We start from the raw sequence: 15243 nt of genomic DNA on the forward strand, positions 1-15243 counted from the left end.
ACTTTCATGACATCTGCTGAATAATTGAGGAAATTAAGAGAAGAAATACAAATATGTCGATTATTCGAGAGTGCCACTACAGCACGGACCACAGTGTCGAATATTTGACAGTTGCCAGTTCTAGGGTTAATACAGACATCCTTCTGAACAATTCAATGCAAATTAAAATTCTGGTTTTATAATTGAGGAATCATGATTTTAGGTCTTAAGCTAGGTGGCATTCTTAGCACAATCAATGTAAACTCAAAGAGGGTTAATAACTTAGGGGGCCGATGACCTTCGATGTTGGGCCCCTTAAAACAAGCATCATCATCACCATCATCATCAATAACTTTTAGTACATAGTTCCTTCCCCGAGGTAGGAAACATGAATGTGTAAGTGGGGCTTGCCATTCATCTTCCATCCTTAACTGTGGTTACTCACATGGTGCTCACCTGCACAGTATACAGCTTGTTGTTTGAATGTTACAATACCTATGCTTTTGAAACACCATATACCTTTCAAACAGATTCATAGGAAGAGAAGGTGTCAGTTATTTGCAATATCTTAAAAACCAAGACCCTCAATCCACTAATAGGTGCAACAGTGCATATTTGATGAGCGGTACGCTCAGTAGCAAGTAACAAAGCTAGTCACATTTTGTGCATTGTAATAAGTCAACGTTTCTCTTATGTTTGTGTTTAATGTGATATGTTTATATTGTGACTGTTGTCAGTGAATTTATACATGTTATAACGGCATCCACTGATGAGATAATTTCGTGGTTGGGTGAAACATTGGAGGAAGTGGACTTCAGTACCAAAAGTGATGGTAATGAAACAGACAAGGTTTATGAAAGTGATTATAACTCTGAAACAGAGCATCTCCACGTTCTGAGGAAGAAGGTGCATTCTCGTTGATTGAAGACTGTATTCCATGCATCTCAAATTTCTTTATATTCAAGTATTCATGTTCCTAAATAAATTGTTTGTTTACCCCTTAGTTCTATTTCTTGATACAGGGTAAGGAATGAGGTGAGATGAATTTATATCGCACGTTTTTGGCCGGATACCCTTCCTGATGCCAGACTCAGTTGAGTAGCTAATGCAGATGAAATGAATGAATATGAATGAAACTAGGTAAGGAGCTGGAAGCAATCACCTGTGGCCAATGAATAAGAACAGTTCCTGTATTTGCCTGGACATGTAAATGGGAAACCGTAGAAAACCAATCTCAGGACAGCTGACGGTGAGGTACCAACACAGTCGTCTACTAAATGCAGAGCTTGGCATCGTAGTCGTAGGGGGTTAACATGCGTGGCCACTCCACTTGCTCATGTTCCTAAGTAAGTAACTATCTCAAACTGATGTATTAAAAATACTTCCATCTTCATATGGCCTTTAAACATAAAGGTGAGGTCCTGTACTCAGTAGCGAGTAACAGTGCAGGTAAAGACCCAGCGAGTAATGCTGGGTTAAACTGTATCACACATTTTGGAAAATACTGTATAATAATAATAATAATAATAATAATAATAATAATAATAATAATAATAATAATAATAATAATAATAATAATAATAATATTAACAATGATAATCCGTGCCCAGTGGGTAAGATCATGTATAATGGTGCTGCGTCTTGTATCGGCTTATACAGAAGAACTGTACTTTGTTTGTGGCTTCCGAGGAATAATAGTGGTTTAACATTCGGTGCTAAAAGTGTGTAAGTGTTATCTTGTGATTTTGTTCTTGTATAATAGTGTTTTTGGGGTAATATTTAATATGAATTTTGTGCCATAAATGTCCGCCAACTTGGTAATTGCGGCAAATAGTCCATAGATAATACTATCTAGAGGGCACTCCATATATCTGAATAGCACTTTCGACCTTACTGCCCCCTTTTTGTTTCCTTTGTCATTATTTCCATAGAAACCTCGAATAAGATATGCACTATTCTTTATATTCTCGGCGTTACCTAGGTCACACAGCCGGCCACTATTGTCAGCCATCTTTATGACCGGCAATGTGACACTTCTGTACTGGATAGCATACTACATTATTACCTGGTCAGTTCACGTGGGGGTTTAGTTCCGAACTAAGTACGAACTAAGCATAACCCTGCGTGAAACACTGGATGGGGCTCTCAACCCCGACACGGCGCGTCCCAATGGCTAATAGGGGAAGTTTCCTGTAGATATACAGGACAGGTGCGAATAAGACCTAGTCAAATAAGTACTTGCGGATCAACTGAGCTGAATAGAACTGTGGTCAATGGCTTCGATGGCAGAAGAGGACTTATGTCTCAATGGCAGAGAGGGCGGAAGAACCAAAAATGAAATCCACTTCGCGTCTGACTTGGATCGAGCGGCAAAGTGGTCATCGTCTGTTTACCTAGTAGGTACGGCTGTACAAATTACGTTCCAGGAACTAGCAATCCCTGGTCCTAAACTCTCAGCGGAAACACTGGACTAATCCTTGATTACAAGCAATTATGATTCGTGAGAGTAATTTCAGAATTACCCCAGGTGGTAACCAATCCACCCGTCAATGGACGGCAACCAGGTCTTCGGATTCTGGGGGACCTGGACTACCACGATCACAGAGAAAGTCGGAGTTCTCTGGCAAACTACCATGAAAGAAACCCACATACATCGGGACCTTCAACATTAACACGTTACTACAACCAGGCAAACTACACACCTTAACATCAAAACTAGATCGACAAAGGATACAGATACTAGCTCTCCAGGAAACACGCCTTACGGATGAAAACACACTAGACTATGGTAATTATCGTATTTTCAAAAGTAAAACAGACAAACGAATAGGAAGAGGTGCCACCCCTCTTTTGGGCATGGCTTTTGTAGTCCATAAAAGCATTGTTGATTCGATCAAAGAAGTCACTCCCATAAGTAATAGAGTAAGGACGATGCGCGTACAATGTGCGAACAAAAGATACACTGTGCCGCACAAACACCCATCCCCACAGTGTCCGCACAGGTAGCAACAAGACAAGAAATATAGGTTAAAAAAAAACCAAACAAGGTGGAAGCAAAATTATCCAAAAGTAAACCATCACAAAAGGTACTTACCATGAATAAGACAAGCGACCAGAGGCCATGGAAAGAATGAAAATAACTATCACTGTATGGTTTCAAATACTACAATAATAACACGTCCAGGTTCTTTTGAAGTAAATAAATATATTTAATCAGAGAAAGAAGTAATATTAAGATAACTCTGGACTCAGAACATCAACAGGAATAAGAAAAATATTCAAAGAGAAATAATACCAAAACATAACTAACCTACGTTTCGAACCGGCCTAACTTATTGGGACCCAATATAAAATTTCAGTACTAGCCTAACCTACCTTCTTATTTATAAATTACCAATAAATCATGATACGTTTTAAAGTCTTTTGGTTTAGATTAATTATTTTCGCACCATTAACTTAGTTAATTTGCATGAAATAAATTTGTTAAGTTAACTTTTCTTCTCTTAGAAAATACACTAAGCGAATACAGAAATTCTTTGAGGTACTAAGCGAATACAGAAATTCTTTGAGGTACTAAGCGAGGAGGTGGTACAAAGTTCATTGTACCCACACCCAAATAGAGGAAAACAAGGAAAAACCCGAAATTAAATTGAGAATAAATCAGGAAAATCATATCACGCGGGTAAACGGGGATACCAAGAGAAAAATCAATAACCAAAGATAAGCGAGCCAAAAATTAAGGACAAATATTAGCTTTCAACATTACAGCATCCCACAGGAGCATAAAACCTTTTGTCAACAACCCTCAAATCCGTCTCCATAGCAACAACAACAATTAACATTCACTTCAAAGAGAGTGAACCAATCCCAGTGAGAAACGCAACAATGGCAAAACAGACTGCTTTAAAAGAAAACCGCAATTTCTCAAAGGGAAAAGAAAAGTCTAAAAAGAAAGGCAGAAATACGCAGAAAATTCGCACAGAAATACCTTATACAACTTCCTCGCTTAGCATCTTTCGTTACCCAAGAGTAGGCCCTCTAACAAGGGTTTAAGACATCACCTTTTTGAAAATGAAATAACGGAAAGGTGACCAGAATAAATTTTACAATATTAGTAACACATTTTTAAGGTTTCCAATTTTGAACAGTTCCTAGTTTGGAAAACGATACAAAGCATGGGAACTGATTTCTAATCACAGCACACCGCCGAAAAAGTTATTATTATTATTATTAAATTCAAGTTCAGGTAAATTTCGATTTGTAATTCCAGTAGAGGCATTCCATGTATCACAACCCAACTAGCACAATCACTTCGACGAAATTGTAGATGAAGTTAGAGGAAAAGTTATAACTTACAGTCTTGGCGGTGACGCAGAGGAAGGACCCCGTACTTACATTAGGCCGAAGTTCAAACAAATAAAACTAGTAGAAAATACAACATCTGCGATGCTCCAAAAGTTCGTCCAGAGTACAGGAACTCATAAATCGGGGAATGTGACCCCGAAAAATGCACTGGATCAACCAGGCACCATCTTGAAGTTGAACATCATAGCGGAGCTATACATGCACGTCTGTTCGGCTTCCATGTTCTCGGCAGACCACCTCTCTCTTCCTCTTCCAACGGAAAGCGGAAGTTGGCTTTCGTTACTCCAGGATCGGGATGCGCCAGAGGTTGCGCAGTAGGTTACAGTCCACGGAAATTAAACGACTCCCGGTAGGGCATATTAACCAACAGAGTTTACAGACCCGATGTAACTTCGAGTAGTTGCGTATAATCAAGTTTCAAATAAATAGTAACTCACCCACAGTCGTAGGAGAAGGAAGCAGTTCATTAATTTAAGTTACTATGAGGATTAAGTCCATATCTCGCAGGGAGATAAAGTGAAATAATTTCCACGGAGATAGACTCCAACTCGAAAATGTCAAACAAGGAGACAGTGTTTTAATACTGTCTCAGCCTCCCGCCCAGAAACTACACGTACACTCGTACTTTATGTTACACATACTGCGGTGGTCCAGAAGTATACTAAATTTTGGTGAAGGAGTCCATATGAGTAAACGACACACCGAGATGACTGCATTATGCCTCAGGAACGCCAACATACCAATGTATATGCCTTCCAATTGTAGTTAGTACCTTTAAACCCAATGCTTGTTTAGTTCAGATATCACAAGAATAATAAGACTGTTATACTACACCAGCCATATAACCAACATGTTGGTTCATAGTTCACATACAGTAGATATGTATTACGATGAATACCCGGAATTATCTTCTTCAAAAGAAAATTAATTTGCAAGATCTTGGTAATTTTCTTTTACCATAATTATATCACCTCTGTACCAGAACATGTTTCAGTTAACGATTGGAAAATTCCCAAACATCAATTTTAAACCTTTTGAGATAGTAACAGAGATATTCTCAATCTTAATATCAGTTTTATTTATAGAGTTCCCTTTTACCTACTAAGAAATGCAATCTTCTTGTTTCAATATCAAGATAAACGAAGATTACCACCCGAAAAGAAAGGAACGCAAGGGAGCAAGGAACAGGGAACAAGAAAGGATCATAAATTGGTGTATGCAGAACTACATGATACCCAAGATCCAAGTATTAGCTTTAATTTAAATTTTTAACTTGCGCTCGATTGAACTAGGGCCCGAGTATACCACAAAATACCCCAAATAATGCATAACACAAGCAGAACCAAGGTAACCAGAACTAACTCCAACAAGCAGAACAGAACAGAGGCTGACCTTCAACACAGCAAGCTCGCAAAATACCAAATTTCACAAATACACCAGAAAAGATGCAAATGAATATCCAACCAATGAGGCTCAACATTCCAAATACACCATGCATAACCAAGATGAACAAGAACAAGGAGAGGCAACCAATACACAATCAATTAGCAAGGTTTCAGGTAAGCGAAAATAGGATATAAAATATGGAGAAATCCAAGGCTAAAAAGGTAAACAAATTCATAGCAAGGGAAGAGTAGGCAGGATCAGTTGGAGACCTCTAAAGATCATTTAGATGGAGGGTACGCGTTTCAGTTTGTCATCAACAACGGACCAACCAACAAACACCAAGCTACCAAAACTTACAGATCAAAATTAAGTACAACACAGGACCATAATTAGCTCCATGGAAGCAACAGGACAGAAATAGGGACAGGAGAAACTCAGGAGGGAACAAAATCTGGAATCAGGTAACTAACCTACTGCATGGAAACATAATCACAATTCATTCCACAAAGGGACACCCAAACAAATTAAAAGGAAATTTAAAACCTCAGATCAGAAGACCCCGAAAGGAAAATAACGAGCACTGACCAACACAGCGTACACTACCGGTTACCCAATAGGGTCTCAGCATTACCTGGTCTATAAATACGTGACTTTCCGATCACACTGTCGCTCTACAGCCAACAGGTGCCTCCCCCTATCTCCCAGGGGAGCAGGCAAATAAAACATAAGTGGCGGAATACGAGGCAAGTCCATGGAAAATGCTCACAGAAGCATGAAGAAGGCAGTTCTCAACTAATAGACCCCATAATCTATTAGCAGGAAGATTCCAGTACCGACTAAGAGAATCCTAATCCGTCCCATACCAGAGTAGCAAACTCAAAGCACGGTAAGATGGTCAACACCAATGTCTACAGACACCAAAGAACCACTGGGATAAGAACACCATAGAGTGGCAGATAAAATTTAAAATGAGCATTACAGAAGAACCAAAAACAGATACGATGACATCAGATCAACCAGAAATGCAGGGTGACAGGAAATGAAGAAACCATGAAACACGAAACCAGGAAGTTACAACAAGGTAAGATAGTTCCAAACGAGAAATAAATTCATGCGAGGGGTTATTCCCAAATCTACAAAGGCACAAGGTAAAACATCAAGGCAACACATCGCCCATACCTGACATGCCATAACCACAATTACACACACTACAATAATAATAGTAAAACCATAATGACTACCCCAAGCCACGTGTTAGCCCTTAAAGGGATCAAAGGAATACACCATCCTCAACAACATGCTCAGTAATCAATATGCAAATCCCAAAATCAAACTTACGGTACCGTACACTTTCCTTCAAACACAGGATCACGACCAAACCATTACAGGTTAAAAGGAACTCAGTCCTCAGGTGTTATGACCCTACTGCATCACTCAACTCCAAATCAATAAGTAGATAAGGTAAAGGGTTTCACAGAACTCACAACTCGAAATGGAACTAGGCAAATAAGGATAGGTTGAATGAATTTTGCAGAAGAAATATACCTAGACACATAATGACTTCAACAGGGTACCATGTCAGATATGCCGAGAACTACCAAATACAAGAACCTCCATATATGATCAAAAATTTACATCAGGATGACAACAAGGTCACAAATTTCAGACAGAACGAGCTAGTTTAATAATTCCACCATAGACAATTCATCAGCAGGAACACTTGAGGCAGGCCGCACCGTACAAATACTTTCAACAAGGTAACAAATACAACCGATAATAGGGTACAAAACACAATGAAACAGAGAACCACATACAATCAATAGTTGGGAAAAGGGTAAACAAGCAAAGACACTAAAATGTCCAGGCACGTGGCCAACAAGTCACCAACCCAATCACCGATTAACAGAGTTCAACTATAGCCCATAACTACCAAATAACAGATGACATAATGTAACATGCCTCCGTCCACCACCTAACGACACACCAAACGGACACCAACAGCAAGACAAGGTAAAAATGGAAACCACTCATGCAAAAAGCACAGCCAAGTCTCGCAGCTAGCTCTGATCAGCGATTGCACAGGAAACAATGGAAACACATCACCACGGACTGGTTGTATAAAACATAAATGATGACTTCCAAGTAGATATAAGGCTCTACACTTTAAAGACAAGTTCCCCACGGGACTAATGGTAACCAAACAAGGTTAGGAAACATTTACCAGACAAAGTAAAGGTAAAGATTTTCGAGGTAACAACCGGCCCAATGTAAAGAAACATCACAGGCAGGATTAATTTCAAAGTTTAACAATAATGAAGAATGAAATACTCGAAAGAAACAGTTACCGGCATGCACACAATCCCATTTAGGCCAAAGTAGGTAGCAAGGCATAATTTCAATCGCACAGAGCAAATATCAGTAACACATACATGCCAATCACATAAACCAGGAAAAGTTTAAAACGGGTTCATAGGCACTAACGATGGGAGGATACGATGAAATGCCCAACAGTTCAGCAGTAAATCACACCCATACTGACCAGGCACAAGGTACACATGCCAATAGATTAAGTACATGCAAGGTTCACACGCTGTTAGCAACGCAGTAGGTAAAAATCAACAACGATAGTTTCTCGCAGGATGATTTTAGCACAATCGAAGCATCATGTCAGGTAAAATAATAAGAATAACAACAAACCTGGGAAACAATATAAAACGTCAGGACAGATAATGTAATAAGTTCCCAGAGTACAGGCCAACGATCATAATCCAGTAAAACAAATAACGTCACACGCAACATATCCGAGCAAAACCAATAACTCGATTAAACACAATTAATTCCATAACCACAGATTAAATCATTTTCGCAGGTAGACCATGAAAATACTGAACAAATAACCACCAAGAAAATCACAGAGTACACGGCAAACTGTGGTACACTCGTAGCCCAAAGCCAATCGATTCGTGCTCAAGTGTCGGTCATTTCACAATTTTTTAAGATAAATGATGATACATTCAGAATTTAGAGTAATTGATAAACTTCAAACTCACCAATTTACGAAGAAACAAAGAAGGGAATGATACAAGGCACCTGAAAGCAGTAAGGCAGGCAGGCGGGAAACACACGAACAGCAGCTGGTAGAGCAATACCAACATCACGTACACAATCCAAGAAGGTAGCACACAGCTCGACAGGGAACCGGACAAAACACCCCGAAGATATTAACATGAAACAAATTTTTGGACAGTTAAACAAGATGAATGCATTTCCTTTACATTTTTTAATAGATATCTTAACATGCCTTTCATTACCCAGACACACCTTTTAAAACCATACAGTGACAACGTTAAGGGGATGCCAAGAGGGTGAGCTACGACACCACGAAACACAATAACACAAGGGTCTACTAACAGGCGAGCAATTCTGAAGGAACAGCTCGCATACCGCCCAGAGCGAAGGGAAAACAAATGACAACCACGCTCTGGAGCTACCACTGACTGTGCCGCACAAACACCCATCCCCACAGTGTCCGCACAGGTAGCAACAAGACAAGAAATATAGGTTTAAAAAAAACCAAACAAGGTGGAAGCAAAATTATCCAAAAGTAAACCATCACCAAAGGTACTTACCACGAATAAGACAAGCGACCAGAGGCCATGGAAAGAATGAAAATAACTATCACTGTATGGTTTCAAATACTACAATAATAACACGTCCAGGTTCTTTTGAAGTAAATAAATATATTTAATCAGAGAAAGAAGTAATATTAAGATAACTCTGGACTCAGAACATCAACAGGAATAAGAAAAATATTCAAAGAGAAATAATACCAAAACACAACTAACCTACGTTTCGAACCGGCCTAACTTATTGGGACCCAATATAAAATTTCAGTACTAGCCTAACCTACCTTCTTATTTATAAATTACCAATAAATCATGATACGTTTTAAAGTCTTTTGGTTTAGATTAATTATTTTCGCACCATTAACTTAGTTAATTTGCATGAAATAAATTTGTTAAGTTAACTTTTCTTCTCTTAGAAAATACACTAAGCGAATACAGAAATTCTTTGAGGTACTAAGCGAATACAGAAATTCTTTGAGGTACTAAGCGAGGAGGTGGTACAAAGTTCATTGTACCCACACCCAAATAGAGGAAAACAAGGAAAAACCCGAAATTAAATTGAGAATAAATCAGGAAAATCATATCACGCGGGTAAACGGGGATACCAAGAGAAAAATCAATAACCAAAGATAAGCGAGCCAAAAATTAAGGACAAATATTAGCTTTCAACATTACAGCATCCCACAGGAGCATAAAACCTTTTGTCAACAACCCTCAAATCCGTCTCCATAGCAACAACAACAATTAACATTCACTTCAAAGAGAGTGAACCAATCCCAGTGAGAAACGCAACAATGGCAAAACAGACCGCTTTAAAAGAAAACCGCAATTTCTCAAAGGGAAAAGAAGTCTAAAAAGAAAGCCAGAAATACGCAGAAAATTCGCACAGAAATACCTTATACAACTTCCTCGCTTAGCATCTTTCGTTACCCAAGAGTAGGCCCTCTAACAAGGGTTTAAGACATCACCTTTTTGAAAATGAAATAACGGAAAGGTGACCAGAATAAATTTTACAATATTAGTAACACATTTTTAAGGTTTCCAATTTTGAACAGTTCCTAGTTTGGAAAACGATACAAAGCATGGGAACTGATTTCTAATCACAGCACACCGCCGAAAAAGTTATTATTATTATTATTAAATTCAAGTTCAGGTAAATTTCGATTTGTAATTCCAGTAGAGGCATTCCATGTATCACAACCCAACTAGCACAATCACTTCGACGAAATTGTAGATGAAGTTAGAGGAAAAGTTATAACTTACAGTCTTGGCGGTGACGTAGAGGAAGGACCCCGTACTTACATTAGGCCGAAGTTCAAACAAATAAAACTAGTAGAAAATACAACATCTGCGATGCTCCAAAAGTTCGTCCAGAGTACAGGAACTCATAAATCGGGGAATGTGACCCCGAAAAATGCACTGGATCAACCAGGCACCATCTTGAAGTTGAACATCATAGCGGAGCTATACATGCACGTCTGTTCGGCTTCCATGTTCTCGGCAGACCACCTCTCTCTTCCTCTTCCAACGGAAAGCGGAAGTTGGCTTTCGTTACTCCAGGATCGGGATGCGCCAGAGGTTGCGCAGTAGGTTACAGTCCACGGAAATTAAACGACTCCCGGTAGGGCATATTAACCAACAGAGTTTACAGACCCGATGTAACTTCGAGTAGTTGCGTATAATCAAGTTTCAAATAAATAGTAACTCACCCACAGTCGTAGGAGAAGGAAGCAGTTCATTAATTTAAGTTACTATGAGGATTAAGTCCATATCTCGCAGGGAGATAAAGTGAAATAATTTCCACGGAGATAGACTCCAACTCGAAAATGTCAAACAAGGAGACAGTGTTTTAATACTGTCTCAACACAATAATTAATGTACATGCCCCCACAAACATCGAAAATAAGAAGGACTTGCAGAAAGTAGAACAATTCTGGTCTAATCTCGAAAAAATCTTGGCAGCAGTCCCCAGAGAAGATACAAAGATATTGCTAGGTGATTTCAATGCACAGATTGGTAGAGAAAAAGAATACCAAAAGACCGTAGGCAAATATCCAGCTCATAAATTCACCAACAAGAATGGCATGAGACTTATTGAGCTCTGTCAACAGAACAACTTGATGGTAATGTCCACCTCTCTGAGGAAGCATCCTCGAAAACAGAAGACCTGGAGATCACCTTTACAATCTCTTGGAGAATATCAGATTAACCATGTAGCCATCACACATCCTTTACAGAAAGAAATTCATGATGTTCAAGTTCGAAGAGGAGCGAATATTGATTCTGACCATTATTTAGTGCGTATCAAAGTGAAATTTACCCCGAAAAGAACCACTATAAGAAATGTCATCTTCAGAAGTTCGACACGAAAAACATAAAGGAAACTAACATAAAAGAAGAATGGGAAAAGGAAAAGGAGGACACCTGGCAACAGTTCCATGACAAGATCATTACAAGAGCTAAAGAGACGATTCCAATGAAGAAGAATACGAAACACCCTTGGTGGGACTCTGCATGTGAAGAAGCACTGGAAAAGCGGAAGAGAGCCTTTCAGAAATATAACTGTAAGAAGTCACTCGAGGCTCAACAACACTATCTTCAGACAAGGAAGGAAACGTCAAAAGTAATCAGGCAAACGAAGAGGAGATACATGAAGGACCAACTGGAATCTATAGAAAAAGATTTCCAAGATCACAATATGCGAGACTTCTACAGGACTTTCGCAGGGAGAATCCATGGATACACCCCACAGAATTTATGCTTCCGAAAACAAGACGGAAAACTCGCGCTGTCTAACCAGGATAATTGTAAGGAGTTGGCTCGATATTTCTCTGAATTACTGAATTGCCAGGAGCCAACATTATGATGGCCCAAAGAAACTCCTGTACACGTAAACCCTTAATCTCCACCACCTACCAAAGAAGAAATCCAGAGACACGTCTTCAGACTCAAAAATAACAGGGCGCCTGGAGAAGATGGCATAGTTGCAGAACTATTAAAGAACATAGGCCCAAATACGCTTGAGGAGCTCACACTAATAATCATGGACACCTGGGAAAAAGAAAAGCTACCTGAAGAATGGAAATGTGCACTTATCCATCCGGTACACAAGAAAGGTGACAAAACCGATGTAAATAACTACAGAGGGATTTCTCTCGTTCAAGTCACCTACAAGATTCTCTCCGTGTGTCTTCTTCAAAGAGTACAAGAACAGCTTGAACACAAAATTGGAGAATATCAAGCCGGTTTCCGACCTGGGCGGTCCTGTGTTGCACAAATTTTTAACTTGAAGACGATATTGAAATATAGCGCAATCCGAAACTCCCCGATTATTTGTAGTTTCGTTGACTTCAAGAAAGCGTACGATTCGGTTGATCGACAGTCTCTCTTTAACATCTTAGAAGAACAAGGGCTTGACCCAAAGACATTAAGACTCGTCAAGGAAACACTCACGGACATAAAGTCAAAAGTTCAATTCATCGGTGAAGTATCGGAGCCCTTTGCCATTAAGACCGGCGTGCGACAGGGTGACGGACTGTCACCACCGCTTTTCAATCTTGTTCTAGACAAAGTCATTCGGGAATGGGAGAAGGAATTAAAAGTTCAGAAGCACTTGAAACCCATTCAACTTGGCCGAAAGAACGATGACATTAAGGTCAGTTGTTTAGCTTTCACAGACGACCTAGCGATACTAACAGACAGTGAAATTTCAGTGATCAAACAGATTGAAATCCTCAAGGAATGCGCTGAGAAAACTGGACTTAAAATCTCATTCGAGAAGACCAAGTTTATTTGCACTGAATTCGACATTCAGGAATTACAAACAAAATATGGACACATCAAACGAGTTCCATACTTTAAATATCTCAGTGAGATCCTAGAACCAACAGGGTTGGAAAAGGAAGCACAGAAAGTTCGATTACAAAAACTCAAAAGAGCATATTGGAGAACCCGTGACATATACAACGAGAAGTGCATGTCCATACATAGAAAAATCAAACATTATAATACGGTGATTAAACCTGAAGTGCTGTATGCAAGTGAAATCTTGGTTCTTAATAATAAAGGTGATCTGGACTTTGTACTAAAAGAGACAAGAACTTACCAAGAAGGAGGAGACCCGCCCAAGATATAGGCTTCATTCTGGTCTGTTTCTTTCACATCCTACAGAGAGACAAAAAATATTCATATTTCTCTAAACTTACGGTACTACATTTTAGCATTTTTGAAGGAGGAAAGGAAGATCTTGAGGAAAATTCTGGGTCCAGATAAAAAGGAAGAAGGGTATAGGCTCAAATCACGCAAAGCTACGGATTGACTGTCTAACCTTGCCGCAGACGTCAGAAAACGAAGACTGAAATTCTATGGACACATTCACAGACTATCGTCTTCAAGGCTAACCCACAAGATTTTGACATACACCGAAAAACTGAAGAACGTACCATGGATACAAGATGTCAAAAATGATCTGGAAAAGGCCCAGACAGAACCATCAGAAATAGTGGACAGAAACATTTACCGTCACAAGATACATAGATGGGTAGTAAAGCCAGAGAATGAAGTCCCTAAAAGATCGGGGACTAAGTGGTCAGAAGAAAGAAAACAGGCACACAGCAAAAGAATGAAAGCAATATGGTCTGTTAGAAAGGCGAATCATGAATGTAATGCGTGATCCAACAGGGTCCATACGCAAATAATAATAATAATAATAATAATAATAATAATAATAATAATAATAATAATAATAATAATAATAATAATGATAATAATAATAACAATGATAATAATAATAATAATGTACCCACTGAGGTGTAAATTAAGCTGCTGCAATTTCTTATAAATAAATGAAAGAGTTCCCTCTCATTGTCACATACCACCACACATAAATAATTAAGAAAATGTAACCATTTGTACTAAAAGAGACAAGAACTTACCAAGAAGGAGGAGACCCGCCCAAGATACAGGCTTCATTCTGGTCTGTTTCTTTCACATCCTACAGAGAGACAAAAAATATTCATATTTCTCTAAACTTACGGTACTACATTTTAGCAAATGAGAATCATGCACTTTAGAGGGCAGACCATGCAAAAATGTAGAAAAGAACTGCTTGATAATGTTTAGGCAATGACATTTTCTCTTACTCAGATGGTGTACAAGTGAATGTAATAACAATAATAATGATGATGATGATGATGATGATGATGAATGAATGAAAATCCACATCCTGTTTCCAGTCATTAGACCAGGTCAGGAATGGAATGAATGAAGCCCCATTTAGCAGCGAGAATAAGAATTGTGCCAGCTGCCGAAGCCTGTCGCACTCATCTGGGGCAAAGGGTAATAACTGACAGATGAAAATAAATGATACTGGAGAGTGTTGCTGGAATGAAAAATAACAGGAAAACCATGGTACCCAGACAAAAAACCTGCCTCGCCTCCGCTTAGTCCAGAGCAAATTTCACATGGAGTGACCGGGATTTGAAGCACGGAAGCCAGAAATGAGAGACTTGCACACTGCCGCCTGAGCCACAGAGGCAATAATAATAAAAATAATAATAATAATATAAACATTGTCTAGCTGGATAACCTCACTACAGTAATAGAGTAGACCATACAGCAGTGTCTCAATGCCAAGTATCGAACAACTGTAAACAACTCGACTCCAAAAAGAGGCCATCAGTTTTGGGTGGGTGAGTCCTTTTAGATGGGGTGATGGTACCCTGAGTGGAGAAAATGTCACTCTAATCCACACAGCGGTATCTATCACCATGTTAGTATCAGTTTTAGTACAGTAAAATGTCTGCAGTGTATGATATCATGACTGACAATGGCGAGGACCACTGCACAGGAGAAGGTAATGTAAACCACCCGGAAGAGAACAGTATCT

At 39.1% G+C, this 15243-nt stretch overlaps 1 protein-coding gene across 1 annotated transcript in view; it reads right to left on the minus strand.

Annotated features, from left to right (window-relative positions):
* LOC137502979 (uncharacterized) overlaps positions 1-15243 on the minus strand; it is a 66522-nt gene that overhangs the window by 13485 nt on the left and 37794 nt on the right. The window contains exon 5 of the mRNA XM_068230267.1: positions 14291-14349. Coding sequence (XP_068086368.1) covers positions 14291-14349 — 59 coding nt within the window. The remainder of the gene's footprint in view (positions 1-14290; positions 14350-15243) is intronic.

The sequence above is a fragment of the Anabrus simplex genome, chromosome 14 (genome assembly GCF_040414725.1).
Source record: "Anabrus simplex isolate iqAnaSimp1 chromosome 14, ASM4041472v1, whole genome shotgun sequence".
Classification (NCBI taxonomy): Eukaryota; Metazoa; Arthropoda; class Insecta; order Orthoptera; family Tettigoniidae; genus Anabrus; species Anabrus simplex.